The sequence below is a fragment of the Gigantopelta aegis genome, chromosome 14 (genome assembly GCF_016097555.1).
Source record: "Gigantopelta aegis isolate Gae_Host chromosome 14, Gae_host_genome, whole genome shotgun sequence".
In the NCBI taxonomy this organism is placed as follows: Eukaryota; Metazoa; Mollusca; class Gastropoda; order Neomphalida; family Peltospiridae; genus Gigantopelta; species Gigantopelta aegis.
The window spans coordinates 21,232,183-21,255,910 of NC_054712.1; the positions used below are offsets into that span (position 1 = coordinate 21,232,183).

The 23,728-nt window shown below is 35.1% G+C and overlaps 2 protein-coding genes across 2 annotated transcripts; one reads left to right on the plus strand and one right to left on the minus strand.

The window, feature by feature from the left end:
- Nucleotides 1-749: 749 nt before the first annotated feature.
- Nucleotides 750-3,199, minus strand: LOC121388203 (probable 28S rRNA (cytosine(4447)-C(5))-methyltransferase). Its single transcript, XM_041519471.1, has one exon. It carries the CDS (start codon nt 3,121-3,123, stop codon nt 1,120-1,122), a length of 2,004 nt encoding a protein of 667 aa, XP_041375405.1. The 5' UTR covers nt 3,124-3,199; the 3' UTR covers nt 750-1,119.
- Nucleotides 3,200-7,452: 4,253 nt separating this feature from the next.
- On the plus strand, nt 7,453-18,749 carry LOC121388417 (NEDD8). Its single transcript, XM_041519726.1, has 5 exons — nt 7,453-7,578; nt 10,719-10,736; nt 12,508-12,537; nt 16,156-16,238; nt 17,222-18,749. Exons 1-5 carry the CDS (start codon nt 7,561-7,563, stop codon nt 17,304-17,306), a joined length of 234 nt encoding a protein of 77 aa, XP_041375660.1. The 5' UTR covers nt 7,453-7,560; the 3' UTR covers nt 17,307-18,749.
- The last annotated feature ends 4,979 nt before the right edge of the window (nt 18,750-23,728 follow it).

Here is a 23,728-nt window from a genome sequence, read left to right on the forward strand (position 1 = left end):
ATGTCCTACTCACCCCTACTAGGTAAAGCACTGTATTTGGTTTTTAAATGAACATCACATTTCTGATTAAGTAGCTGCTGCTCAGTATATATGGCAGTTACAAAATATGATCTAGATACCAAAACCGATGGGATATGATTTATTAACAGCCATCAGGCATGTGTTACAGGATTGATGGTCTTCAGTGGCCTGGTTATTTTCCATTCCAACCCATGCCCCACATGGTACACCAAAGAATGTCATATATATATTGTCCTCTGTTAATGTACATGTATTGTATATAAAAGTATAGTTTTTTTTGTGTGCTAATAGCATGTGATGGCAGCTGGGTTTCATCACGCTCAACAAAATATCAAAATGAATATGTTACAACCCCAAATAGCCAATTAAAATTGTTTTGGATCAGGAATGAAATAGGAAAAATCTGTTGATCCAACATTATACACTTTTGTTGGCTCAGCTAAACCTATACATCTAGATCAATCACCCGTCGGTAGCCTGAGGTACAGTGTCTTAGGATCAAACCTCTTCAGCAGACCCATTACCCCCCCCCCCCCCCCCCACACACACACACACTGGCATATCAGCTATTAAATGATTGACATCCAATAACTGATGATTAAAAAATAAATGTGCTCTAGTGTTGTTGTTAAACAAAACAAAGTTAACGTGATGTGCCTATTTATTGTACATTAGTTAAATGTGCCTGTATAACAAACTCTAATAAAAAATAAAACTGACAATATGGAGATAGTTTATATATTTTATTATAAGAGATTACATTCTATAGGTCAGTTTAAGCTGCACTTGTAAACGAGCTCTGTTAGAAGGTTAAACAAAACAAAATAAGTTAACAGTCTATTAATTTACTTCTTGAACTGGGTTTTCTGTCAATTTTATTATAAAATAGACTTGTCATATTAAACTCAAACCAATTTGGAAACTTAAAGCCAAAACCCTTGAACATGTTACATATAAACATCTATGTAATATTTAATATACAAGAATTGTTTCATGACCTTTCATCACATACATTCATAGTGAAAATCAACAATATGAATGCTACACATGATCAAGTTGTTTTTTCCCCTGACATGTTCAGTGTTCAAAAGATTTTTTTCATTTCTGTTTGCTATTGGATTTCTTAAATTTTTTCTTTGATGGTGGGCCTCTGCCTTTTTTGAATGTGGATTTGAATTTTTTGTTTTTGCCAGGAATAAACTTCTTTTTTGAGACATTTTTCTCAGTCTTGGTTGCATCTTTGTCCTTTTCATCCTCCATTTCGACTCTGACTGACTTGCCTTTTTCACTCTTGGTTTCGGTTTTGTCGATGTCAAGATTAGTTTTCTTATCTTGACTGTCACTGGTAGGAATTTTGTTGGAGAACTTTTTCATTTTTGCAACAAAAAATCCATCAAGATTGTGCATATGTGGATAAAATCTTCTGGTCAGCTTCATCGATGGATGGAATCTTTGCTTCTGGAAATTTGTAAAGCCCTCTCTTCCGAAATCTAAACCAGTGTTGACAAGTTTGACATTTCGCATTTTCAAAGCATAATCTATCACCCATTCATTTTCTTCCATCATGACAGAACAAGTTGAATAGACGATATATCCACCACTTCCCGATTTTGCATCGCAGCAATCAATGGCAGCAAGAATCAATTCCTTTTGGAGGTGGGAACACCTCAAAATATCTTTTTCATCTTTGTTAATCTTTACTTCAGGATCTTTTGCAATGACGCCAGTTCCACTGCAAGGTGCATCCAGCAAGACACGATCGAAACCTTTCATCACCTTCGGAAATGTGCGACCATCGTGGTTACAGACAACAGTGTTTATTACACCCAATCTATGGAGGTTTCCTGTTATTGCCTTGGCTCGGTCACTGTTTGCGTCATTTGCAAACAAGTCTCCTGTATTTCTCATAAGAGATGCAATGTATGACGTCTTGCCACCTGGTGCAGCACACATGTCGAGTATGCGTTCATTTTCCTGGGGTGCCAGGGCCATCACTGGTAAAAAGCTTGAACCACCTTGTAGCATATAATGACCAGCTAGATATTCGGGTGTTGCTCCAAGTGGAACTTGCGAGTCGTAGACCACCAAGCCAACTTTCGACCACTTGCCGATGGGATCCAAATTAACGCCTCGATTGATCAGCGATTGTGCCAGATCTCGTCGTCTCGTTTTCAAGGTGTTCGTACGAATAGTGACCGGGCGCTGAACTTCATTGGCTTCAAGAAACTCAACAATTTCTTTTGGAAACAAATCGTATAATTTTTCTATTAAAAATTCATTGTAGCTGTAATACGCACACAGATCCTTTCGAAGCTGAATGACATATTCCTGCCGACTTGTGGAAGGGTCTCGTCTGTTCGTGAAGTCACCCAAAACATGAACAACATCTTTGATGTGTTGCTGAATAATGGCCAAATCTGGAGCTTCATTTGCCTCTTTCTCTACTTCCTGTCCACTTGGCAAGACATACTTTTCTGTTTCTGCGATATTAGTTTTCAGTTCTTCATCTGCAAGTTTAAGATCTTCTTTCTGTCTTTTCTTTAGTTTCTTTGCTGCTTTTTCTATTGGTAACAGGGTCTTTTCTTCATTGTCGGAATCCATTTCACTTCCAGATTCACCCGAAATCGATTCCTTATCGTCATCACTGTCATTTTCTGAATCATCATCATCGCTTTGGGATTCAGAATCATCATCATCATCGTTTTTACTCTTCTTTCGTTTCAGCCATCCCTTATTGTCGTCAGTATATTCCTTTGTTGCCTCCACTGCATCACTGTCGACACCTGAAAAATCATCTTCCAGCTCACTCCATTCAATATCAGACCCATCAGACACTTTTCTCTTTCGTGGCAGGGCTGCTGGCTGCTTTACACTCGACACTTTATCTTTTTTTTGCTTTTTCATAGCATCTTTCATCAGTTTCAGTTCCTGTTTTTGAGCTTTTCTCTCTGTTCTCTTTTTCAAACGTTTCTTCTGCCTACTGCCAAGTTTAGCATTTGAAACATCTGTAACCTGCGGTATGATCGGATTCGATTGTTTTCTGGATTTTCTCCCAGGTCCACTTTTCGGTCTTTCTTCGGTCAAATCTCTTTTCCTACCCATCTTCCTATTCAAATGACTTAAAAACGCTCAAACCACATGGGATAATTTTGTACCTGAAACACGTGTTTCTATTTCAACCATTAAAATTTAACCAATCACAAAGTGTGTTACGCTTACTAACATTTCCATTAGTATTTCACCATACTGTAGGTATCGGTGTAGTAAATGCACTGGTTTGTTTATCGGTTGCAAGTCATTGGTTTGCCAGTTCATTGACCGGTGAAGAAGTAAATGTCAACACGTAACAAAAATAATAGTACTGCACATTTAGTAAAATTACGCCTATTGTTTAATTTTAATGGTTTATTTAACGACGCACTCAACACATTTTATTTACGGTTATGTGGCGTCGAATATATGGTTAAGGACCACACAGATATTGAGGGAAGAAACCCGCTGTCGCCACTTCATGGGCTACTCTTTTCGATTAGCAGCAAGGGATCTTTTATATGCACCATCCCACAGACAGGATAGCACATACCACGGCCTTTGATGTACCAGTCGTGGTGCACTGGCTGGAGCGAGAAATAGCCCAATGAGCCTACTGACGGGGAACGATTCCAAACCGACCGCGCATCAAGCGAGCGCTTTACCACTGGCTACGTCCCGCCCTTTACGCCTATTGTTTCGACATTTGGTCAGAAATAAAGATATGAAACTCACATCCGCTACTCTAGTAATTTCGAACCATTGTCATTTCGTACCGATAAACAAACTAAAGTAGTGTCGGAAATAGAATAAAAATGATTTTTGTCAATTATTTCTTTCATATTAAACTGACAAGTAAATATTTTGTAAATATCTATTTAATGATACTATACCTAATTTAGCATTTACTTGTTTGAGCTGTCATTGATGTACAAGGTGGTGTTTACTCTTAAAATTAAAATAAAGATGTCGGTGAATAGGAGATATGTGACCTTTATTGGAACTGACTATAACACATTTTGGTCGATATGTCAATTTCATTTACCATTAAAGAAACTTTTAATTTAAAACTGCAAGTTAACTGATTATTTTGAATTGCAGCATAAATTATTAATTATGACCAGCATATTTAGTGAACATAAATTCAAAATTAGTACATTAGAAATTTACACAATCTTGCAACCATTTAAAGGTGATATATCAGAAGTTATATATGTGAGCATCTGTTTGTGATAAAGATTCTCCAGTAAAAATGTATTTTCTACTAGTAGATCAAATTATTTCCTATAATGATTTATGAGCATATAGTTAAAGGTGTAGTCTTTAAATGTTAAAGCAAAATTTAATAAAAACATGATTTGCAATAGCTGTCATTATGCAACTTTGAGATAGCACCTTTAATACCGGTATAATAGATCAGAAACTCAAAATGGTTCTCGACAGTTTTGCTCAAAAGTTACTTATAAATGTCTACAAATATTTAGTTTTGGAGAGGAATAGGGGTCAACTGTAATCAGAAACGATCCCTCACATATTGAAACAGCAATGAAATTGACACGTTGACCAAAATGTGTTATAGTCTGTTCCAATAAAGAGTACAAATCACTTGTTTACGGACATCTTTCTTTTAATTTCAAGAGTAAACACCACCATGAACATCAATGAGAGCCAAAACAAGTAAATGCTACATTAGGTAGACTATCCTTAAATAGATATTTACTAAATATTTACTTGTCAGTTTAATATGTAAGAAATAATCGACAAAAATAATTTTTATTTGATTTCCGACAGTACTATAGTGCTATATAGTCCTTCCCACATGAAGCTCCGTTTTCTTACTATATGCCATATTATGGTATTTGTATTACCGATTGTTCTCAAAATTGCACACAAAAATTGTACCACAAAAAAAAAATCTTTTCCCAAATAGTTTTACTTACGTCATCTTACGTCAAATCATACTAAAATTATTTACAAGAAATATTATTTATTGAGGCTTGGACTGACTACTAAGGTACACATTAGTTAAGAACCACCCACACTTTCTATGTCTGATCGGACTAGGTCCGGAATGGAATGGGGGGGGGGGTGAGTCCATTAAGAGTGATCGCACTCCATGCCAGCACTTTTGTACGCACATTTGTTATTAGAACATGAAACTTCGAGACATTTGTGTGTGTGTGTGTGTGGGGGGGGGGGGGGGGGGGTGTCAACTGCGTATTTCTTACCATAATTTGTTAATCTATGACCAGGCATTAAATATTATAATCCATCCCACAATAATAAATAATATACTTAAGTCTATATAGGAAAAGGACCTACAAATAAAGTAACGTAAAACAAAAGCTGCAGAACAAACTACTGGTCAAAGATTAAAAGTATGGTAACACTATGACTGAGGTAAAACGAAGTGTGGGTAGGGGGAATAACATAATAATTAAGGGTAAATAAAACAAAGAACAAAATAATAATGAACGAATGAATGCATAAATAAATAAATAAATAAATAAATAAATAAAAGGAATTTAGCCGGATAATTTACAAGTAATAAAGACGAAAAGTTACTTGAGTATATGTGTAAAATTAAATAAAAACCTTACTAATATTAGGCCTAAATATAACGTAACTTTAGATAAAAATAATTACTAAGCTAGCTCAACTAATAATAATATATATTTATTAAAATTTAACAAAATAATCTTAAAACATAAAAAAAAACCTTATTTTAAAACACAGCTAAAAGAAGTCAAACCATACTGCATGAAAAAATTAATGGAATAAATTAAATAAACCTAAAACAAACCATAAAGCTGAGAATGTAGGAGTGAGTACAACTGATGTAAAAACTGCATACTAAACTGCTGGTAGGAGATTAAAGGTCTTGTAAAACTAACAAAGGTCATATAATAGTGATGCAAAAGGGTGGGTGGGTGAATACTTAGTATGAGTGAATTAATTAACAAATATAAATGAGTGAATGAGTGAATAAATCAGAACAAACTAAATGAAATAAAATAAAATAAAGCTAATTAAATGAATGAAAGAGATGGATGGTGGTGGTGGGGGTGGTAAAACTGTAATGATAATAAAAATCACTTTAAAACAAACAGTTTATGCATGTATTCTCTTTCAGTCCAAATTACTTTTCGTAAGTGCAAGAGGAATTGAAATCTTTTCTGGAATTAAGTCCCTTGAAAATTGTTCCCAAATTACACATCCAGAATGTCTCTTTTTTTAAGTAGAAGTGTTTCATTGTCAACTGAGTCAACAGCGCAGCTATGTAGAAACGTTAGATTAGGATCTTTCGGATGGGTAACAGTATTCACGTGTTGGGATACGGTACATTTTGTTGTTTTCTTGAGATTACAATTTAATTTATGGTTTGCCCACCTCGCTTTTAGATTCTTTGTGGAGCCAATATACCAGCTGGTATCAGGGTGGATAGGAAAGATGTTTCCTAATCTTCCATATTCTTTTATCCCAAGGAGCCTGCTGTGAAGTAGTTTCTACAGAATGTGCCCACGTGTCACATCTCTTTGCACAACATTAAAAATACCCCCCTTTTTTGTTTGTAACGGGCCATGCTGAATAAAACGTTTGGGAACGGTTGGTATGTTCCGTCGGCGTCTGTCTGCAGAAATTATAGTTTTTCTTGGGAATATTACTTAGTTCTTTGGATATATATATATATATATATATATATATATATATATATATATATATATATATATATATATATATATATATATATATATATATATATATTTCTTTGGTAGGAGGATGGAACGGACTATAGTAGTTTAATCATATAGTAGTTTAATCATGTAACTCCCAGTGCTCAAGAAAATCCTCAAATTCGGGAACAAATGATATAAAGGTATTTCTATCGTTCTATCCATGGTGCAGTATTAATTAGTTGTAATCCATGTACAATGCGCAGTAATTAGTTTGCAACCCTATATAGCTGTTTGACAGTAATGCTAATATGAATAAATGTTGTTCTCCAGATTCGGACATTTTCGTTTAATCGGAAAAACCCCCAGACCCCCCACCCACCCCACCCACATCTTCCGCTACAAATATGGGAGCACGTAGGCCTATGCGCCTTTCCTGTCATGGACGGAGGAGCCGGCCAAGGCCGGCTCTTGTGCCCACGACAGGCGTGCGCTACAACAGCTTGTTCTGAATGTGCACGTAAAACCCTATGACATGACATGACATGACATGCCTGTGCGCCTATATGCCGACAGGACAGCACAAATCATGAAATACTGGTTGGAATAGGAAAAATCGAATGAATGAATTCGTCAACTTGCAGAAAGCATCCGATTTTGTAGTGTAAAGCTAGAAAGAAACAAAGGAAGAAAACAAATCTAAGAAAATATTCATAACGGGTAACATTTTAAGTCGTCACATTTGAAAAGCGGAAGTGAAGAAGTGCGACGAAGAAATTTCACAAGAACAGTGTATCTTTAGTTTTTTAGTAATTTTTGTCATAAAACGATCAAAATGCTTATTAAAGTAAAGGTAATAATCAATTTACTAGGTGTAGATAAATACATTTACCCACTTTTATTGTTTTTAAACCTTATATGTTTATACTATTTTAATACAACCAATGTGGACTGATAATGGATTTTTTTTACTATTTTGACTTTTTGTCAGAGTTGATATCATATAGGCCTACGTAGGCCTATAATCTTTTGATCTATGACCAGGCTTATTTTAATCATGATATAGTCCAATATGAAATCTACTTATTTGATCCTGTAGAGTTCATGCGGGTCATGGACATCTTTGGAAAGCCAGAATTTTACATCAGCTGATCAGGCCTTGGAAAGTCTCGAATCCATGATATTTTGAACTGGATTATTGAAAATTATGAAACATAAACATTAGTTAATAATTAATCTTTTTAAACATTTAAAATAATGCAAAAAGAGATTGGCAATTCTTAACAAATCATTGTATTAATATTAGATTATTTTGGTGATGACAAAAAATTCTGTAAAAGCTCGTAAAAACTATCTTTAAAAACTCATAGAATGTTGTGGAATTTGGTTAATATTAAAGTGTATGAATCCTGGTGCTTTTGTTAGTCAATATTACAGGAACTAGCGGTGTAACGATACACTCGAATATTCGGTGCACCGAACAGCGACCTGTATCGTAGTTGTATTCGTATTCGCGGCTGCTTGAAACGAATACACACAAATATTATAATGTAACTGCATGTCATATGTTTAAGCATACACCAGTCACGCTGTTTGAATTGAAATTCAACAGCAATTATTTTATATCAAAAACGCAGACATGTGGGCTTACAATATATACTATTAAGACCATCATGACAATTATTAGACTGGAGTCTGGACCACTGTTTCGCAAGTCTAAAATTGAACATACGTAGAGGGTTTATTGACAGTCTAGTTTAGACTTTGGCTGTTTTCGCTGCATTCGCACGGAAATGAGGTTATCGTTCTCTGACTTTCTGTGGCGTCCCATTTAATAATGTCCGAACTAGTGGGCATCGCTGATGCCCCTGCAAAATTCAAATCAATTGTATGGAAATATTTCGGTTTTCCCAAATATAAAAATGGCGAGACAACAATTGTAAAAGAGACAAGTACTGTATGCAGACAGTGTCAACACATCATATGGTTTGTTGCCTACATGTATGTTTTTTTCCTAAAACACGATAATGGCTCTGATACTTGTGGAATTAGTTTACTGTCCCAAATAAAATAATGATATATGGATCACACGATCAATTACGGTAACATATATTGTATATGTGTCCCCACAAAACGAACCACCGTTCTGCCGAAAATCACGTGTACAATTCACAGATCTAATTTTAGTAATTGATGGCTTTATTGGTTTATATTAAATTATTATAATTCAGGGCATCATCTTCGACAGCTAAGGTATACCATTCCATCTATTAATTGATTCCATTTTGAAATAACTCAAAGATAAATAAAAAATGGAATGATTAGCTGGCGAAGATACAGAAAGTCAAATTATACGCTGCTGGAAGTGAACTCGGTAGAGACATTCACGAAACGAAATCGATAGAGGTTTTCCCGAGGTACCCTCTAGTCTTTTTGAAGAAAAACATTGTAATTTATTAAAGAATAGACCCTTTTGCTTGACATTATCAAGATTATTTGTGATTGTTCACTGTTCAGTTTATTTTGTATTTTGATGTTTTAAGCACAGAGAACTGCACATTATTTTGAATAAATGTTGTTGTTTTTTTGTTTAGTTTTTTTTTTTTTTTGAAAAGATAAACTGTGTACATGCAACTGAATAAGCAAATGCATCATAACACCATGTTTTAATTATTATTTGTGAATTTCTGACTTGTCAGCACGTTTTTGCCTATATGCATTGTATTCATGAATAAATATACGTAGTTGTATTCGTCACCTTATGTTCGTGATACATATTGTATTCGCCACCCTGTGTATTCGTTACACCTCTAACAGGAACTGATATATAGCATACTTTCAGGGTTCAAAATCAGAAGTAAAATATAGCTTGCTGTTAAGTTTTCAAAATAGCAGGCTAAAAAGAAATATGTTTAGGAAAAAATATGTCCTGCTGGAAACAAGACAGCATGTTCAGGATAGTGTGTGAAAAAGTAGGACCTCTGTGATTTTATTTAGAACATTATGAAATTAAAATATATAATAACACAATCTTGAGCTAAATAGCAGATGAGATAATTGAATGTAAATCTTGAAAAATGATCTGTAATTTTTTTGTGGGTTTAACAAATTAATTTCTACTTCACCAGCTAGGCTTAAAAATGGACTGCTTTTTGCAGAATGCTATTTCGAGCACTGTACTTAATAAAGATAAAACCTTGACTGGTCGCAGTATATCTAGTTTCAGCATGCTGTAGCCCTACCGCATGTGTTTTTAAATAAAACTAACTTTTATATGTCAAATCAGCCAGGACGTGACATTATATATTTTGAAAAATAATTTAATATACTAATTATGGTATGAAAGAAGGGAAAGTAGTATTTTCATATGCAGTATATTTTAGATATGATGTCCTGATACCTAATTTTTAAATTTGACATTATTACCAAATATTACCAAAAAACAAATGTCACGTCCTGGCTTACAAAAATTATTTTTTCAAATAAAACTGTCATTAAAACCCATAAAACATAAGTAAATTGGCAATAAAAGTACATTTGTGCTTACGGGTGTTAACTTTAAGCTATAATAAGAACTTAGTTTAACAGATCATTTTGAAATTTTCACACCCATGGACCAAATACCAAGGAATGGCCCTATACATGTATACAACATGTAACATGTATCTGAATAAGGATAGTGTATTAATGCACTGTGTTTTAACATACCAGGTATGTCAACTGGAAAAATAATAAATTCAAATGATCAAATTGTTGCTAAATACTATCTGTGTCCAAAATTTACAGTTTCCTAAATTTGGTGACAGAAAAGCACCCCCCCCCCCCCCCAACCCCAGTACAAACCAAAGAATGAAAACTAATGATTCAAATGTAATTTAAGTAACTCATGAATTAAAGGTTAACGTTACACTTTAACAAACTTGATTAATTGACAGACATGAACATTCTTTTTATTGCTCATTTATAACTAATTGTTATCTACTTTATTTTCAGACACTGACTGGAAAAGAGGTAAGTAAACAAAGTGAAATACCTGGAGGTGGATGTAGTACATGATTCAGTGGTTGAACACTAATCAGGGCTTTGGATTGCATCGAAGTCGATACACGGTGTGCCCAAAATACAGATGCCCAAAATAATCTAGCCTAGATTAACTGCAAACATTTGTGAAATAATTTTCATTTGTCACTCACTAAAGCTCGTGCCAGCTGAAAATTATTTCACTCGGGACATAAATTTGATAATAACGGGTAACTCGTTTATTATCCTCTATTTATTTAAACATTTGTTTTAATTACTAAAAAAAAAAGGTGTATAAACTCTACTTCGGTACATACAATAATACCACATGCACCAATGCTCGAGCTACATTTAGGCCTTGAAGTAGTCGGAACCTGTCTTGGGTGATAGTACATGTTATATATTTTGAAGGGTAGTAGTTGAGGAGGAAAATGTGATAAACTACATATATATATATATATATATATATATATATTTTTTTTTATCTTTGGTGTGTCTTCTACCCTTTATCGGGGGGGGGGGGGGGGGGATGTAGCCCTGTGGTAAAGCGCTCGCTCGATGCACGGTCTGTCTGGGATCGATCCCTGTCGGTGGGCCCATTGGGCTATTTCTCATTCCAGCCAGTGCACCATGATTGGTAGATCAAAGGCCGTGGTATGTATTACCCTGTCTGTGGGATGGTGCATATAAAAGAACCCTTGCTGTTAATCGAAAAGAGTAGCCCATGAAGTGGCGACAGCAGGTTTCCTCTCTATATCTATGTGGTCCTTAACCATATGTCTGATGCCATATAACTCTAAATAAAATGTGTTGAGTGCATCATTAAATAAAACATTTCTTTCTTTCTTTCTTTTTTTCTACCCGTTGTCAGTATATGTATTTTGTATTAGGAACAAATTGTGCATTTAAAGGGCTTCTAGATTATGGTAGCTAGCCCCACTCCCATGGCTAGTGATATTCAATTTTGGGTTAGTAAATAACTACCATCTTAGGATTAGTAGGATTACTTTGTAAAACGGGGTCCAGGTGTGAGATTTGCAGACAACAACGTCGGACAGCGTCACGTTGATAGTGTGGAGTAAGATGTTTGTGCATTACAGGATTCATCTGCATCAAGTTTAGGGACGAGATTTTGCACCATTGATCCTTTCGTGACTTCGTCAAATTAGTAAGGACGGTCTTTTGAAAGAAAAGGGTTTGAACAGATTTCCTCGCGCAAAATTAATGGTGTCCAGCGTATGGATTGACCCGCATTCTCACCACATTTGTCACCTGTTGAAGATACTTAAAACAAGTTGAGCAGACGATTGAGAGACAGTCATAAGCAATCTGGCAAGACTTCTAGATTATGGTAGCTCCACTGCCATGGCTAGTGATATTCAGTGTTGGGCTAGTAAAAAACTAATATTGCCATGCCCGATGGCTAGTGAATTTGTTTTGGTCAAATGTTGCAGTTTAGTCTGTTTTGTAAATATGAATTCCTTTCCCAACTCCAACCACACAATGTGTTAGTGTTTTTAAGCTCTATCTCCCTCTTTAGGTGACATATCTGATTACAGCCATTATTTAGTAAAATGTTTATAAACTTGGGGCTGGTGAATATTTAATCATGGCTAGTAAATTAAAAAAAAATCACCGATCCCATGGCCAGTGTATTTTGCAAAAATTCTAGAAGCCGTGACATTTAACATTATTTCCATTGAGATCACAAAATCAACAAAGATGGATTATTCTTTAATATTTGTTTCTCATTCCATTTCAGATTGAGATCGACATTGAACCAACAGATAAGGTGAGAATGTGTTTTAATACAGAACAACAAAGGTCTACATTTCAAAAGTATTTGATTCATGCAAGGCCGTCAAGTATCCTACTTTTTCCTATTTATTCCTATTTTTTTTTTATGAGTCCCTATTTAGCCCTCTTTTTGATGAAAATTCCTATTTTCCCCCCTTTTTTTTCACTTTTGACCAGTTTCATATTTGTTTTTTAGTTTTTTTTAGCAACACCATATTTTTTCTCTTCACACCATTTGCTCCAGATGATTTGTTATGAGGCATATTGTGATATCTGTGGCATAGTCGTTGAAATCTGAATATGCAGATGGGATGCATGGTTACAGGCTTCCAGTTATTAATTTTCACAATGCAATATAAAGTCCTCTTATTTATAATTTCTGAATTTATGGATATGTTTCTGTTTTTTTGGTAATATCTGATCTTGTTGAATGCTCAAAACTAGAAGGTTGAAAGGATATGGCAACCCTTTCAGTCTAGGCCTAGTGACTTTGAGCTATATACTAATTATTTCTTTAGTTTATTATCTGCAGGTAATGGTGCTTTCGAGTTAGCTTGCATGCAGTTGCTCCAGTGAAGCCTGATAAATGCTCAGTTTAGCTTGCTAGCTGGTGGATCGTTGTGTTACCTTGTGTGATGGTTAACTATGCATTGAGCTTCATACTAATCAATTCTTGTTTTAAACATGTATAGCTTCTGGTGGTGGTCTGCATGTGATGCTGCTTCATAGTTAGTATAAAATCTATTGATGTAATTGCATTGTGTATATACATGTATGCTATTATTTAAAGTTTTCAGCTAACCCATTGCAGTAATTGGACTGATCTGTGATTGACAATGATCCTTTTTCAAATTAGGCATACTAAATCATTCAGTGTTTCATTATGGGTGGGCAGGGTGGGTATTAGGGGAGTGAGAAGGCCATTCAAAACTTCCAGCTTCGATCTCGGATGATATTAATATATATCACCAATGCAGTACAATACTTCTCATAACCATTAATACAACTGCTACACAATGTAGCCAGTTGATCATAAAACTGAATTTCCCTCTTGTTATCTACTTTCAATTTATAACGTAGTCATTAACTGTTTTAAAATGTATAAAACCATTGGAGGGATGGCTATGATAGGTTAATGTCTCCTTTAAACAAGGTTAAATAAAGCTGCTGTTAGGGTTACCTCTGATATACTGGTGCATGGTGTCTAAGGAAGTAGGACTTCAGTGCTCATTTGCAGGTTGTGCTTTGCTTACCTTAACAAGTATTCTATTAAATGTGCACACCTGCAGTATAATAATTATTTGACATATTTCTACCAATTCAGTTAGCACACAGCTACTAAATCCAGCTATATTATCCAGTTAATCTACCAAGAGAAAACTAATTTTAAAAATAGTGTCCATACCCACATTCAAACACACACACACACACACACACACACACACACACACACACACACACACACACACACACATACTGCCATTGCTGCTGTTTTTGATGGTGTCACTGGGTCAGCAATGCCTTGGTGGGTTTTTTTTTTAGTTAACACCCCTGTCATTTCAGAGTTAAAATTTGACCTTGTAACTTGTATTATTCAATAGCATAAAATGAATACTGCATTGTGTTGCTTTTTAAAAGTCTTACTCCAAAGAACCAAATTCAACCATTGCATTGTCTGAATAAAAAGTGGTGGATCGGGATGGCTATAAGGGGTGTTGGGAGGCCATCTTAAAACAAAATAAGTGCCCATTTTCTTCCTATGATATACACATTGTCTTATTTTCCTGTATTATTATTTTTTCAATGGTTTTCTATTTCCATATGTAGTTTTTTGAGATGGCTCACTCACTTGACCCCTGCAATATTATCTATTTTGGGACATTTACTTTTATACAAAATTCCTCTTTTCTTCCTACTTTGTGAGCAAAATTCCTATTTTAACCCTATTTTCAGACAACAAAAATTCCTGTTTTCCAATTTTTTTGACCCACCGCCTCACTTGACGGCCTGTTCATGTACAGTACACAACATACCAAAAAGGTCAATAAGTAGCCTGTGGTTACTTTTTCATGTTCAGGGGACAATATTTAAAAATCTTAAAGAAACAAAAGTGTTTTCACGTCATTAATGTCTACATTTAGGTACAATGTAAACTGATTTTTCAATTATGCGCATTGAAGTTACGGTTCTGTACCGTAATAATAGGGGTGGGATGTAGCCCTGTGGTAAAATGTTCGCTCGATGCACGGTCAGTCTGGGATCGATCCCCGTTGGTGGGCCAATTGGGCTATTTCTCGTTCCAGCCAGTGCACCACGACTGGTATATCAAAGGCTGTGGTATGTACTATCCTGTCTATGGGATGGTGCATATAAAAGATCCCTTGCTGCTAATCAAAAAGAGTAGTTCAGGAAGTGGCGACTGCGGATTTCCTCTCTCAATATCTGTGTGGTCCCTTAACCATATGTCTGACGCCATATAACCGTAAATAAAATGTGTTGAGTGTGTTGTTAAATAACAGTTTAACACATTTCTTTCTTTTTTTTGTACCGCATTGACATTCAAAATGTTACACTGTATTTTAAACAACTGATTTTGTAATGAGTGGTATTTTTTCATTTTGACCCCTACTGTATTACACATCAATTGTCCTGTATCAAGCAGCATAACTTTTACGGTTCTTAAAGTACAGTGTACATTTAATCAGTTATTAATCAACATCAATTTGCTGGTGATCGATCGTGAAATTTCATCCGATTTCCTACACAAGTTAATTGTTAACGAGAAAATTCCAAGATGTTGCGCTATTATATTTTTAAAGTATTCTTGAAAGCCAAGGCTAGCTCTGGCACTCACCAATTGCAAATTTTGAAAGTAGTTGGCAAATTTTATTTGAATTTGGAGAATAAATTTCATGTAATAATTGACATTTTTTTTAGAAAAAAACTGTCGATTTCTGCAATTTTTAAAGTTTAATAGACAATTTGGCGAAATGTTTTGCTCACCCTGAGCTAGCCCTGAAAGCCACTAGTGATGCAGGACACAAATATATCCACTCCTTTTCAACTAATAACTCTCAAATTTAAAGCCGAAATAATATAATTTATTTGTTAAAATAATTGTGTATATTTTACAGTACCAAACAAATGCATGTTAACTTACTGAAAAGTAAACCTGAAAACTAATAGTGATATGCATTAACACAACTACAAATCTAAGTGTTTAGGAGTTGAAAAGTAGTGGATATATTTTTGTACTGTGTCACTGGTGGCCTTCAAGAATACTTGAAAAATATAATGGAACATCTTGTAATTTTATACTGTTAAAATGTGTAAATAAAAGTTATATATCAGGGCTTCTTGATTATGGTAGCCCCACTCCCATGGCTAGTGATATTCAGTGTTGGGCTAGTAAATAACTACTATTGCCATGCCCGACGGCTATCTCCCTCTTTAGGTTACACTTCCAATTATTACTATTAATTAGTAAAATTGTATTAACTTAGAGTAAAGTAGGACTAGTGGATTTTATAAAAATTCTAGAAGGCCTGTATAGTATGCTGCCCTTAATTTTGTGTTATATATATGTATATGAATTATCTGTATCTTTGACCAGGTTGAAAGAATCAAGGAAAGAGTTGAGGAGAAAGAAGGAATTCCACCACCACAACAACGACTGATCTTTAGTGGAAAACAAATGTGAGTTGATGATCGTTTTCTCAACAGTGATAGGTCAGTAATGCTTGAACCTTTATACCCCATCTCCAAACGAGCTGACCTCTGACTTAATGTGTCATTATTTAATATTGTATCCTGATTTCAAGGCTCAAAGTTCCAGCCTGCACAAAGCAGTCCATTTGTTTTAGACCTAACAGGTTAAATAGAAATTCACATAAAACAACCAAAACATCTCAGGTCATTTTTCAAGAGAGATTTTTTACAGACGATCATTTCATCTTCTATTTAGGTCAATATTCTGCTATATTTTAATTCCATGATACTCTAAAATACATCTAAGTAGTCGTAATTTTTTTTACACACTATTCTAAACAACAAGTTGTATTTTTTCTAAGCAGGACATATTTCTGTTGGCCTGGTTGCCATTTTTGAAAACATAACAGCAGGCCACAGTTTACTTCATATTTTGAGCTCTGGATGTTAAAATCAAAGTGGCAATCTCTTTATTACTTAATCATTGTGGATTCACATTTTTATTTATGGTAAGATTACGGATTTCTGTTGAAAAAGCTCATACTGAAAGTTCTGGATTTTATATAAATTGGTGCTTCATATTCTCAACGCGGTCTGTCTACAATTGATCCCTGTCGGTGGACCCATTGGACTATTTCTCGTTCTTGCCAGTGCTCCACAACTGGTGTAACAAAGGCTGTGGTATGTATTATCCTGTCTGTGGGATGGTGCATATAAAAGATCCCTTGCTGCTAATCAAAAAGAGTAGCCCATGAAGTGGCGACAGCAGATTTCCTCTCTCAATATCTGTGTGGTCCTTAACCATGTTTGATGCCATATAACCATAAATAAAATGTGTTGAGTGCGTCGTTAAATAAAACATTTTCTTCCTTCCTTCATATTCTCAAGTTAGTGCCATCTATTGTTGGATATGTACATCACTTTGTTGTTTTTGATATAATTTTGTTTGATATTTTTCTGTTATGTTTCAGGAACGATGAGAAAACTGCGGCTGATTACAAAGTGAGTGGAGGATCTGTTCTCCACTTGGTGCTAGCTTTACGTGGAGGACTCTGACCGATGCCAAACACACACTTAGTCATTATGTGGATACTTGATAACGTCGACGGTAGTCATTTTGTCAGCATTTGACAGATGTCGACTTTTAAGTAATTTTGTGAATACTTGATGTGTCAGAATATTTTCCATGTTTGTGTTTTTGCAACAAGAACGGCCAGATGTAACAATGTGCTAGATAAAAACACTTGACTCTGCAGGATAAAAACACTCGACTGCAAGATAAAAACACTACACTGCAATAAAAAAATTCCCGTTTTTAAATCGGCTGACATATGACCTGTTTTACAGTTACTTGATCTGCATTTAACTGTACTTGTTGTCTATAATGGTATTTTCAGTTGCCTTGCACAACTGGCTCATTTCCACGTACAGTTCTAATGGTTTATGTCTTTAAGAAACACATTTCATTGTTTAAAAAATATTTCAAATAAAATGCCATGCCCCCCCCCCCCCCCCGAAAAACGAAAAAAAAACGCAGGCCAAATTAACTGAAATTAATTTAATCTGCTAGTGAAGAAGGTGGTTTATCAAGATTATTATTATAGAACTGTTACAAATGTAAACACTTTCAAATTAAATATTAAAAGTGTTTTATAGATATTTTGCACTTTGAATATGATAGTATCTTAACTCCGTTGTGATGGTAACATGTTTTTTTTAAATTAGTTATTATTTCAAGTCGTGATATTTACTCATGTCTTCTCAACAGATATTGGCAACTTGGATGTTAGTTTTCAGTAATTCATACTGCACTCTTTCAAAGGTTCAAAGGGATCTTTTCACTTTCATAATAAAAAAAGTGTGAAAAGTAAAATTAATAAAATAAAAAAATCATTTAGCAAATGCGAAAATGTAGCAATTGTCTCGAAGAGTGCTACTACACCCTCTAATTTGCTTTGTAAACAAAATAGAGAAAACATAGACTGTTTTCTCTTTTTATAATACTTAACCTGACCTCATACAATGGCATATTCCCCTACGGATAGTAGACTGGTCCAAACATCTCAACAGCCAGTGGGATGGCTAAAATCTTCCAATGAGTTTGAGGTCAGGTTAAGTAAAAAAAAACACCAAACAAACTTTCTTGATTTCAAAAACATCAAACGTTTAACCGTGTCTGTAGCTGTTTAGCACCTTTTTTTTCCAGATTACTTTCAAATCAGCCTTACAAACCAAGTATTTAATGTAACTGTCAAAATTAACATCTAAATGCAATTGTTAAAAAACAAAACAATCCACAATGCCTTTAAAAAACCCACCTAGTACCCAGTTTATTTACAAGGAGCCTTCAATTCGTTGTAATGTGTGGGGAAAAGGGTTTTTATTCCATCTAATAGAATTAAGATTGTTTTTGCCAACATGACGATGCCTTTATTTTCCATGTTTGTTAATATACATGTATGTACATCATTTGTATGGACAATAAATTATTAAAATATGTTTTTTGCTTCTTCTTGTTGCTGCTGTTGGGGCAGGTTGTAACTTAGCAGGCCTCGAATTTGGTAAATTAGATGGCAAGGCCATTTGGCATAGACCAATGCAAACTTTTTTGGGGGTATACTGTCAGAAAGCAGGGAAACAAGTCGACTTCAACAAGTGTCATAAGATTTTTTAAGTGTCTTACTGGTAATATAACGTAACGGCACACATTCAAAATAAAGAAGTGTGAACGGTTTCATCTTTTCATAATAAAACAACTTTCAGGAGTTGTGTTGAGTATGGTTACCAGTTAGTACCATGCAAAATAAGGCTCGGCCAGTTTGTCCATGAGACTCCCTTTAATTTTGAGGGGATGGAGGCATGTGGCCACTGACTAGGACATTGACAATTTGCTGCATGGCCGCCATTAAATTTGAGCCCTAACTTTGTACTGGGGTTTGAAGTGTCACGGGATCGATCACTAGATTATGTGAACCTATCGTGGAAAAATACATGTAAAAGATCCCTTGCTGCTGTTTGATAGTAACCTATGTGGTTTGGTTTCCTTTACTTGGCAAAATGACCCCCAAAAAAGTTTATTTAAAGTTTTATTTAGTTGAATGACACCACTAGAGCATATTAATTTATTAATCATCGGCTATTGGATGTAAAACATTGGTAATTCTGACATATAGTCTTAAGAGAGGAAACCCGCTACATTTTTCTATTGGAAGCAAAGGATCTTTTATATGCACCATCCCACAGGATAACACATACCACAGCCTTTAATATACCAGTACTACAAAATGACTAAATAGCTGTTTAAAATGTTGCCGTGATGGTGTTAAAAAAGCAACATTACTTTACCTTCCATATAATGACACTGCAGAAAATCGTCTGTCAGTGGTTGTTATTTTTGTGACAGTTGGTCTATATAATTAAAGCTGGTCTCATTTCTTTTAGATTCATCAAGGTGTACATGTGTAAACTGAATCGATGCAGTAACCTGTTGTTAAAGCATAGAATTAAATTTCAAACATATTTATTAATAAAAACACAAACGAGATCAATTCTCGCATACCGACTTCCAGAAAGGGTCTTCATATCTGTAGAGTGGTGGATACCTTGTGTGAATGGTCCCTATTTGTTATGTAATAAACACTATTTATGTGACTACTGATGACCAGTTGAGAAAAAATCCTATCAGTTTAATGGATTCATCAAGGTGGTTTGGTACTGCGACGCAAGCACCTTGGGAACAGAACAGAACAGAACTTTATTTCTCTCAGATCACCAATTCATTGAGGTGGTTTACAAACATATATATTGACAGCTGCAGTGTACTATTAACAATTTATGTTATATAATAATTATGGTATACAATAATAGCAATAATATATAAATGGGTATAATTACCATATAAAAATAATTTTAAAGAAGCAGTGTACTCAAGACGTATACATATGATATAATACACTGGATATAATTATAACATATACATGTTTTTAAAAAGTATTAATAACTTTGAGGAACATACATAATTTCTTTGTGGTTGATAGCTTTATAGTAGGTAGAATTAAATAGCCGATAAAATTTGAAAGTGTTAGGTCTGTTGTAGTAGTATTTGTTTAGATATGTTGATCTTTCATTTGTGAAATAAAGACATTGAAATAAATGATATTCATCACCCAAAGAAATTTTACAAAGGAAGGAAATGTTTTATATACGGTTATATGGTGTCATACATATGGTTAAGGACCACACAGATATATATAGAGAAAACCCGCTGTCGCCACTTTATGGGAAACTCTTTTTGATTAACAGCAAGGGATCTTTTATATGCATCATCCCACAGACTGGATAGTGCATACCACAGCCTTTGTTACACAAGTTGTGGAGCACTGGCTGAACGAGAAATAGCCCAATGGGGCCACCGACAGGGATTTATCCCACACCGACCCCACATCAAGCGAACGCTTTACCACTGGGCTACGTCCCACCCCCTTTTACAAAGAGGACATATTCTGTCTTGTCTTTCAATGTTTTGCCATCGGCCAGTTTCAATTGGTAAATAATAATTAATAGACTGTAGACTGTCCATAGTTTCTCCGGAAAGTGAAAAAGATAAATTTTGCAGGAATGTGTTGATTTGAATATTCTATAGGTAATACATTTTGGATAGATATTTAAATTATCATTCCATACCTGTATGTATTGATCTTGGGATAGCACTCAACCGACAGCTAAATCACACCCCATTATTTATTAATCATCAGCTATTGGATGTCAAACATTCGGTTATTTTGACGTCTAGCTTTAGAGAGGAAACCTGCTACAATTTTTTCATTAGAAGCAAGGGATCTTTTATATGCACCATCCAAGAGGCAGGATAGCACTTACCACGGCCTTTGATATACCCGGGGCGGGACGTAGCTCAGTGGTAAAGCGCTCGCTTGATCTGCGATTGGTCTGGGATAGATCCCAGTTGGTGGGCCCATTGGGCTATTTCTCAATCCAGCCAGTACACCACAACTGGTATATCAAAGGATGTGGTATGTGCTATCATGTCTAAGACTGTTAAAATTACCAAATGTTTGACATCCAATAGCCGATGATTAATAAATAATCGTGCACTGGCTCCAATGGGCCCATTGGCTAGGGATCAATCCCAGACCGACTGTGCATCAAGCAAACGCTTTACCACTGGACCATGTCCCGCCCATGGTATATCAAATGAATGTTTAATGACACCCAGCACAAAAATACACATCGGCTATTGGGTGCTGGTATATCTAATGCAATGGTATGTGCTGTCCTGTTGAAAATTATATACAAACGATTCCTTGCTATATGGTATGAAAGAGATGTAGCTTAATGGTAAAGTTCTCCGAGGTGTGATGGGTTGCTGGATTTTGGTGGAGTTCGTTTTTTTCTTGTCCACTACAGCCACTGGTCTATGACTGGCACATAAAAGACCCCGGTATGCATATAAAACATCCCATGCTGCTTTATTAGTACGTGTTTGAAATAACCGTATGTTAGACACCAAATACCAGTACCGGTAGTTTAAAATGTGCTTATACATGAGTGTGTTTAGGCCTAGGCCCCTATATATTATCCCAGACAAAAAAAAAACTATTTGTTTTACGAATGTGTCAAGGAAAGACAACCCATGCTTTTTTGTTTATTTGAAAAAAAGTAAAGTTTGTTTTATTTAACGACGCCACTAGAGCACATTGATTTTTTATCTTATCATCGGCTACTGGACGTCAAACATGGTCATTCTGACAGTTTTTTAGAGGAAACCCGCTGTCGCCACATAGGCTCCTCTTTTACAACAGGCAGCAAGGGATCTTTTATTTGCACTTCCCACAGGCAAGATAGCACAAACCATGGCCTTTGTTGAACCAGTTATGGATCACTGGTTAGTGCAAGTGGTTTACACCTACCCATTGAGCCTTGCGGAGCACTCGTTCAGGGTTTGGAGTCTGTATCTGGATTAAAAATCCCATGCCTTGACTGAGATCCGAACTCAGTACCTACCAGCCTGTAGACCAATGGCCTAACCACGACGCCGGTGTGTTTATTTGAAGGGAAGGATTTACCAAATGAGATACTGTATCTAATAATCACTCAAATACTCTTAAATGAAAACAAACAAATTATGTAAAAATTACGTTTATTAATAAAAGTAAAGGGTATACATAACAATACATATTTGAATAGAATTTATGACTACACTGGCCTAAAAGCATAGAAGTTAAACTGAAAAACTGTAGTGCGAATTGAGTGTAGAAAGTGTCAGTTCTTTTTGTATTTTGCACTAGAAGAACTGTTGAAATCATGAAATACATATATTTTGAATTAAATATGTACCATACTTACAATACGTGTAGTTACACATTTTTATTATTATTTTTTTTTAAAGCCAATTTTCATTTAACATAATAAACAAAGTTTCTTACACACCCATTGGTGAGAACATCATTCGTTATTTTTGATAACACATACTTGTTAACACATGTACGTTTGTTAACAATTTCATGACATATGACTGGCTGTTCCTAGGTGATGACCAGTTCCCAATGCCATACATCCAATAAAAAAACAGCACGATTGAAATTGTTTACACTTTGACGTATAGTTAATCTGATAATCATTTGTCTGTGAGGCTAAAATCGCAAGGGCTGTAAATAACTTTTTGTTGAAATGTTAAAATTTGCTTAAAACCTGATTTTTGAGGATATGTAAGAAATAAAATACTACATTTGTGTCTGTAAGATACCATTATTGTGTTAAAAATGTATCATCGTTTAAAAACATATCCAACTCGCTTTCGCTCGTTAAGATACATTTTAAAACAACTTGTAAGATAAATGGTATCTAACAGCCACTCATGTAGTATTCTCTATATAACAGCCAACTATACTTTAATATGCCAAATGACTGAGGTCAGTGTTGGTATGCTGAAGTCATAAGTAATTCCATCATTTTAAATCACAGAATGTGAGAAATGGGATCCAATACTGTGTAATAGCATCCATCTTCATCCTAAATATAAACAGTCTTTTAAAAAAAACACCCAAAAAACTGTATATATGTTCCGTGATTTTACCGATATGGAATGAATGAATGAATGTTTAATGACACCCCAGCACGAAAAATACATCAGCTATTGGGGGTCAAACTATTTACCGATACGGTACCGGAAACGATACTTCCTGTGAAGTGTGAGGGCCTGTACTCAGCATCAATACAGCCAGAGCTAGTTTAAGGATCCGAAGGGCCTGTAACAAATAATAGTGGGTCCCCCTTCCCAGGATTCTCCATTTACAAAGATTAAACCATACACGCCTAAACCAGGGTCATAGGTAGGATTTTTTAATAGTTAATAGTCTAAAACTCGAACGGTTAAGAAGAGAATTTTCTTTAGGTTTCTATAAAAAAAATTCTGGATTCCCCACCACCACTAGCTACAACCCTGTAAACTGGCATAAGAG

Excerpts from the sequence above, each read along its gene's own strand:
- LOC121388203 (XM_041519471.1), bottom strand. The coding sequence starts at position 3,123 with ATGGGTAGGAAAAGAGATTTGACCGAAGAAAGACCGAAAAGTGGACCT.
- LOC121388417 (XM_041519726.1), top strand. Across the intron at positions 12,538-16,155 it reads ACATTGAACCAACAGATAAG|GTTGAAAGAATCAAGGAAAG; the intron begins GTGAGAATGTGT and ends ATCTTTGACCAG. Across the intron at positions 16,239-17,221 it reads ATCTTTAGTGGAAAACAAAT|GAACGATGAGAAAACTGCGG; the intron begins GTGAGTTGATGA and ends GTTATGTTTCAG.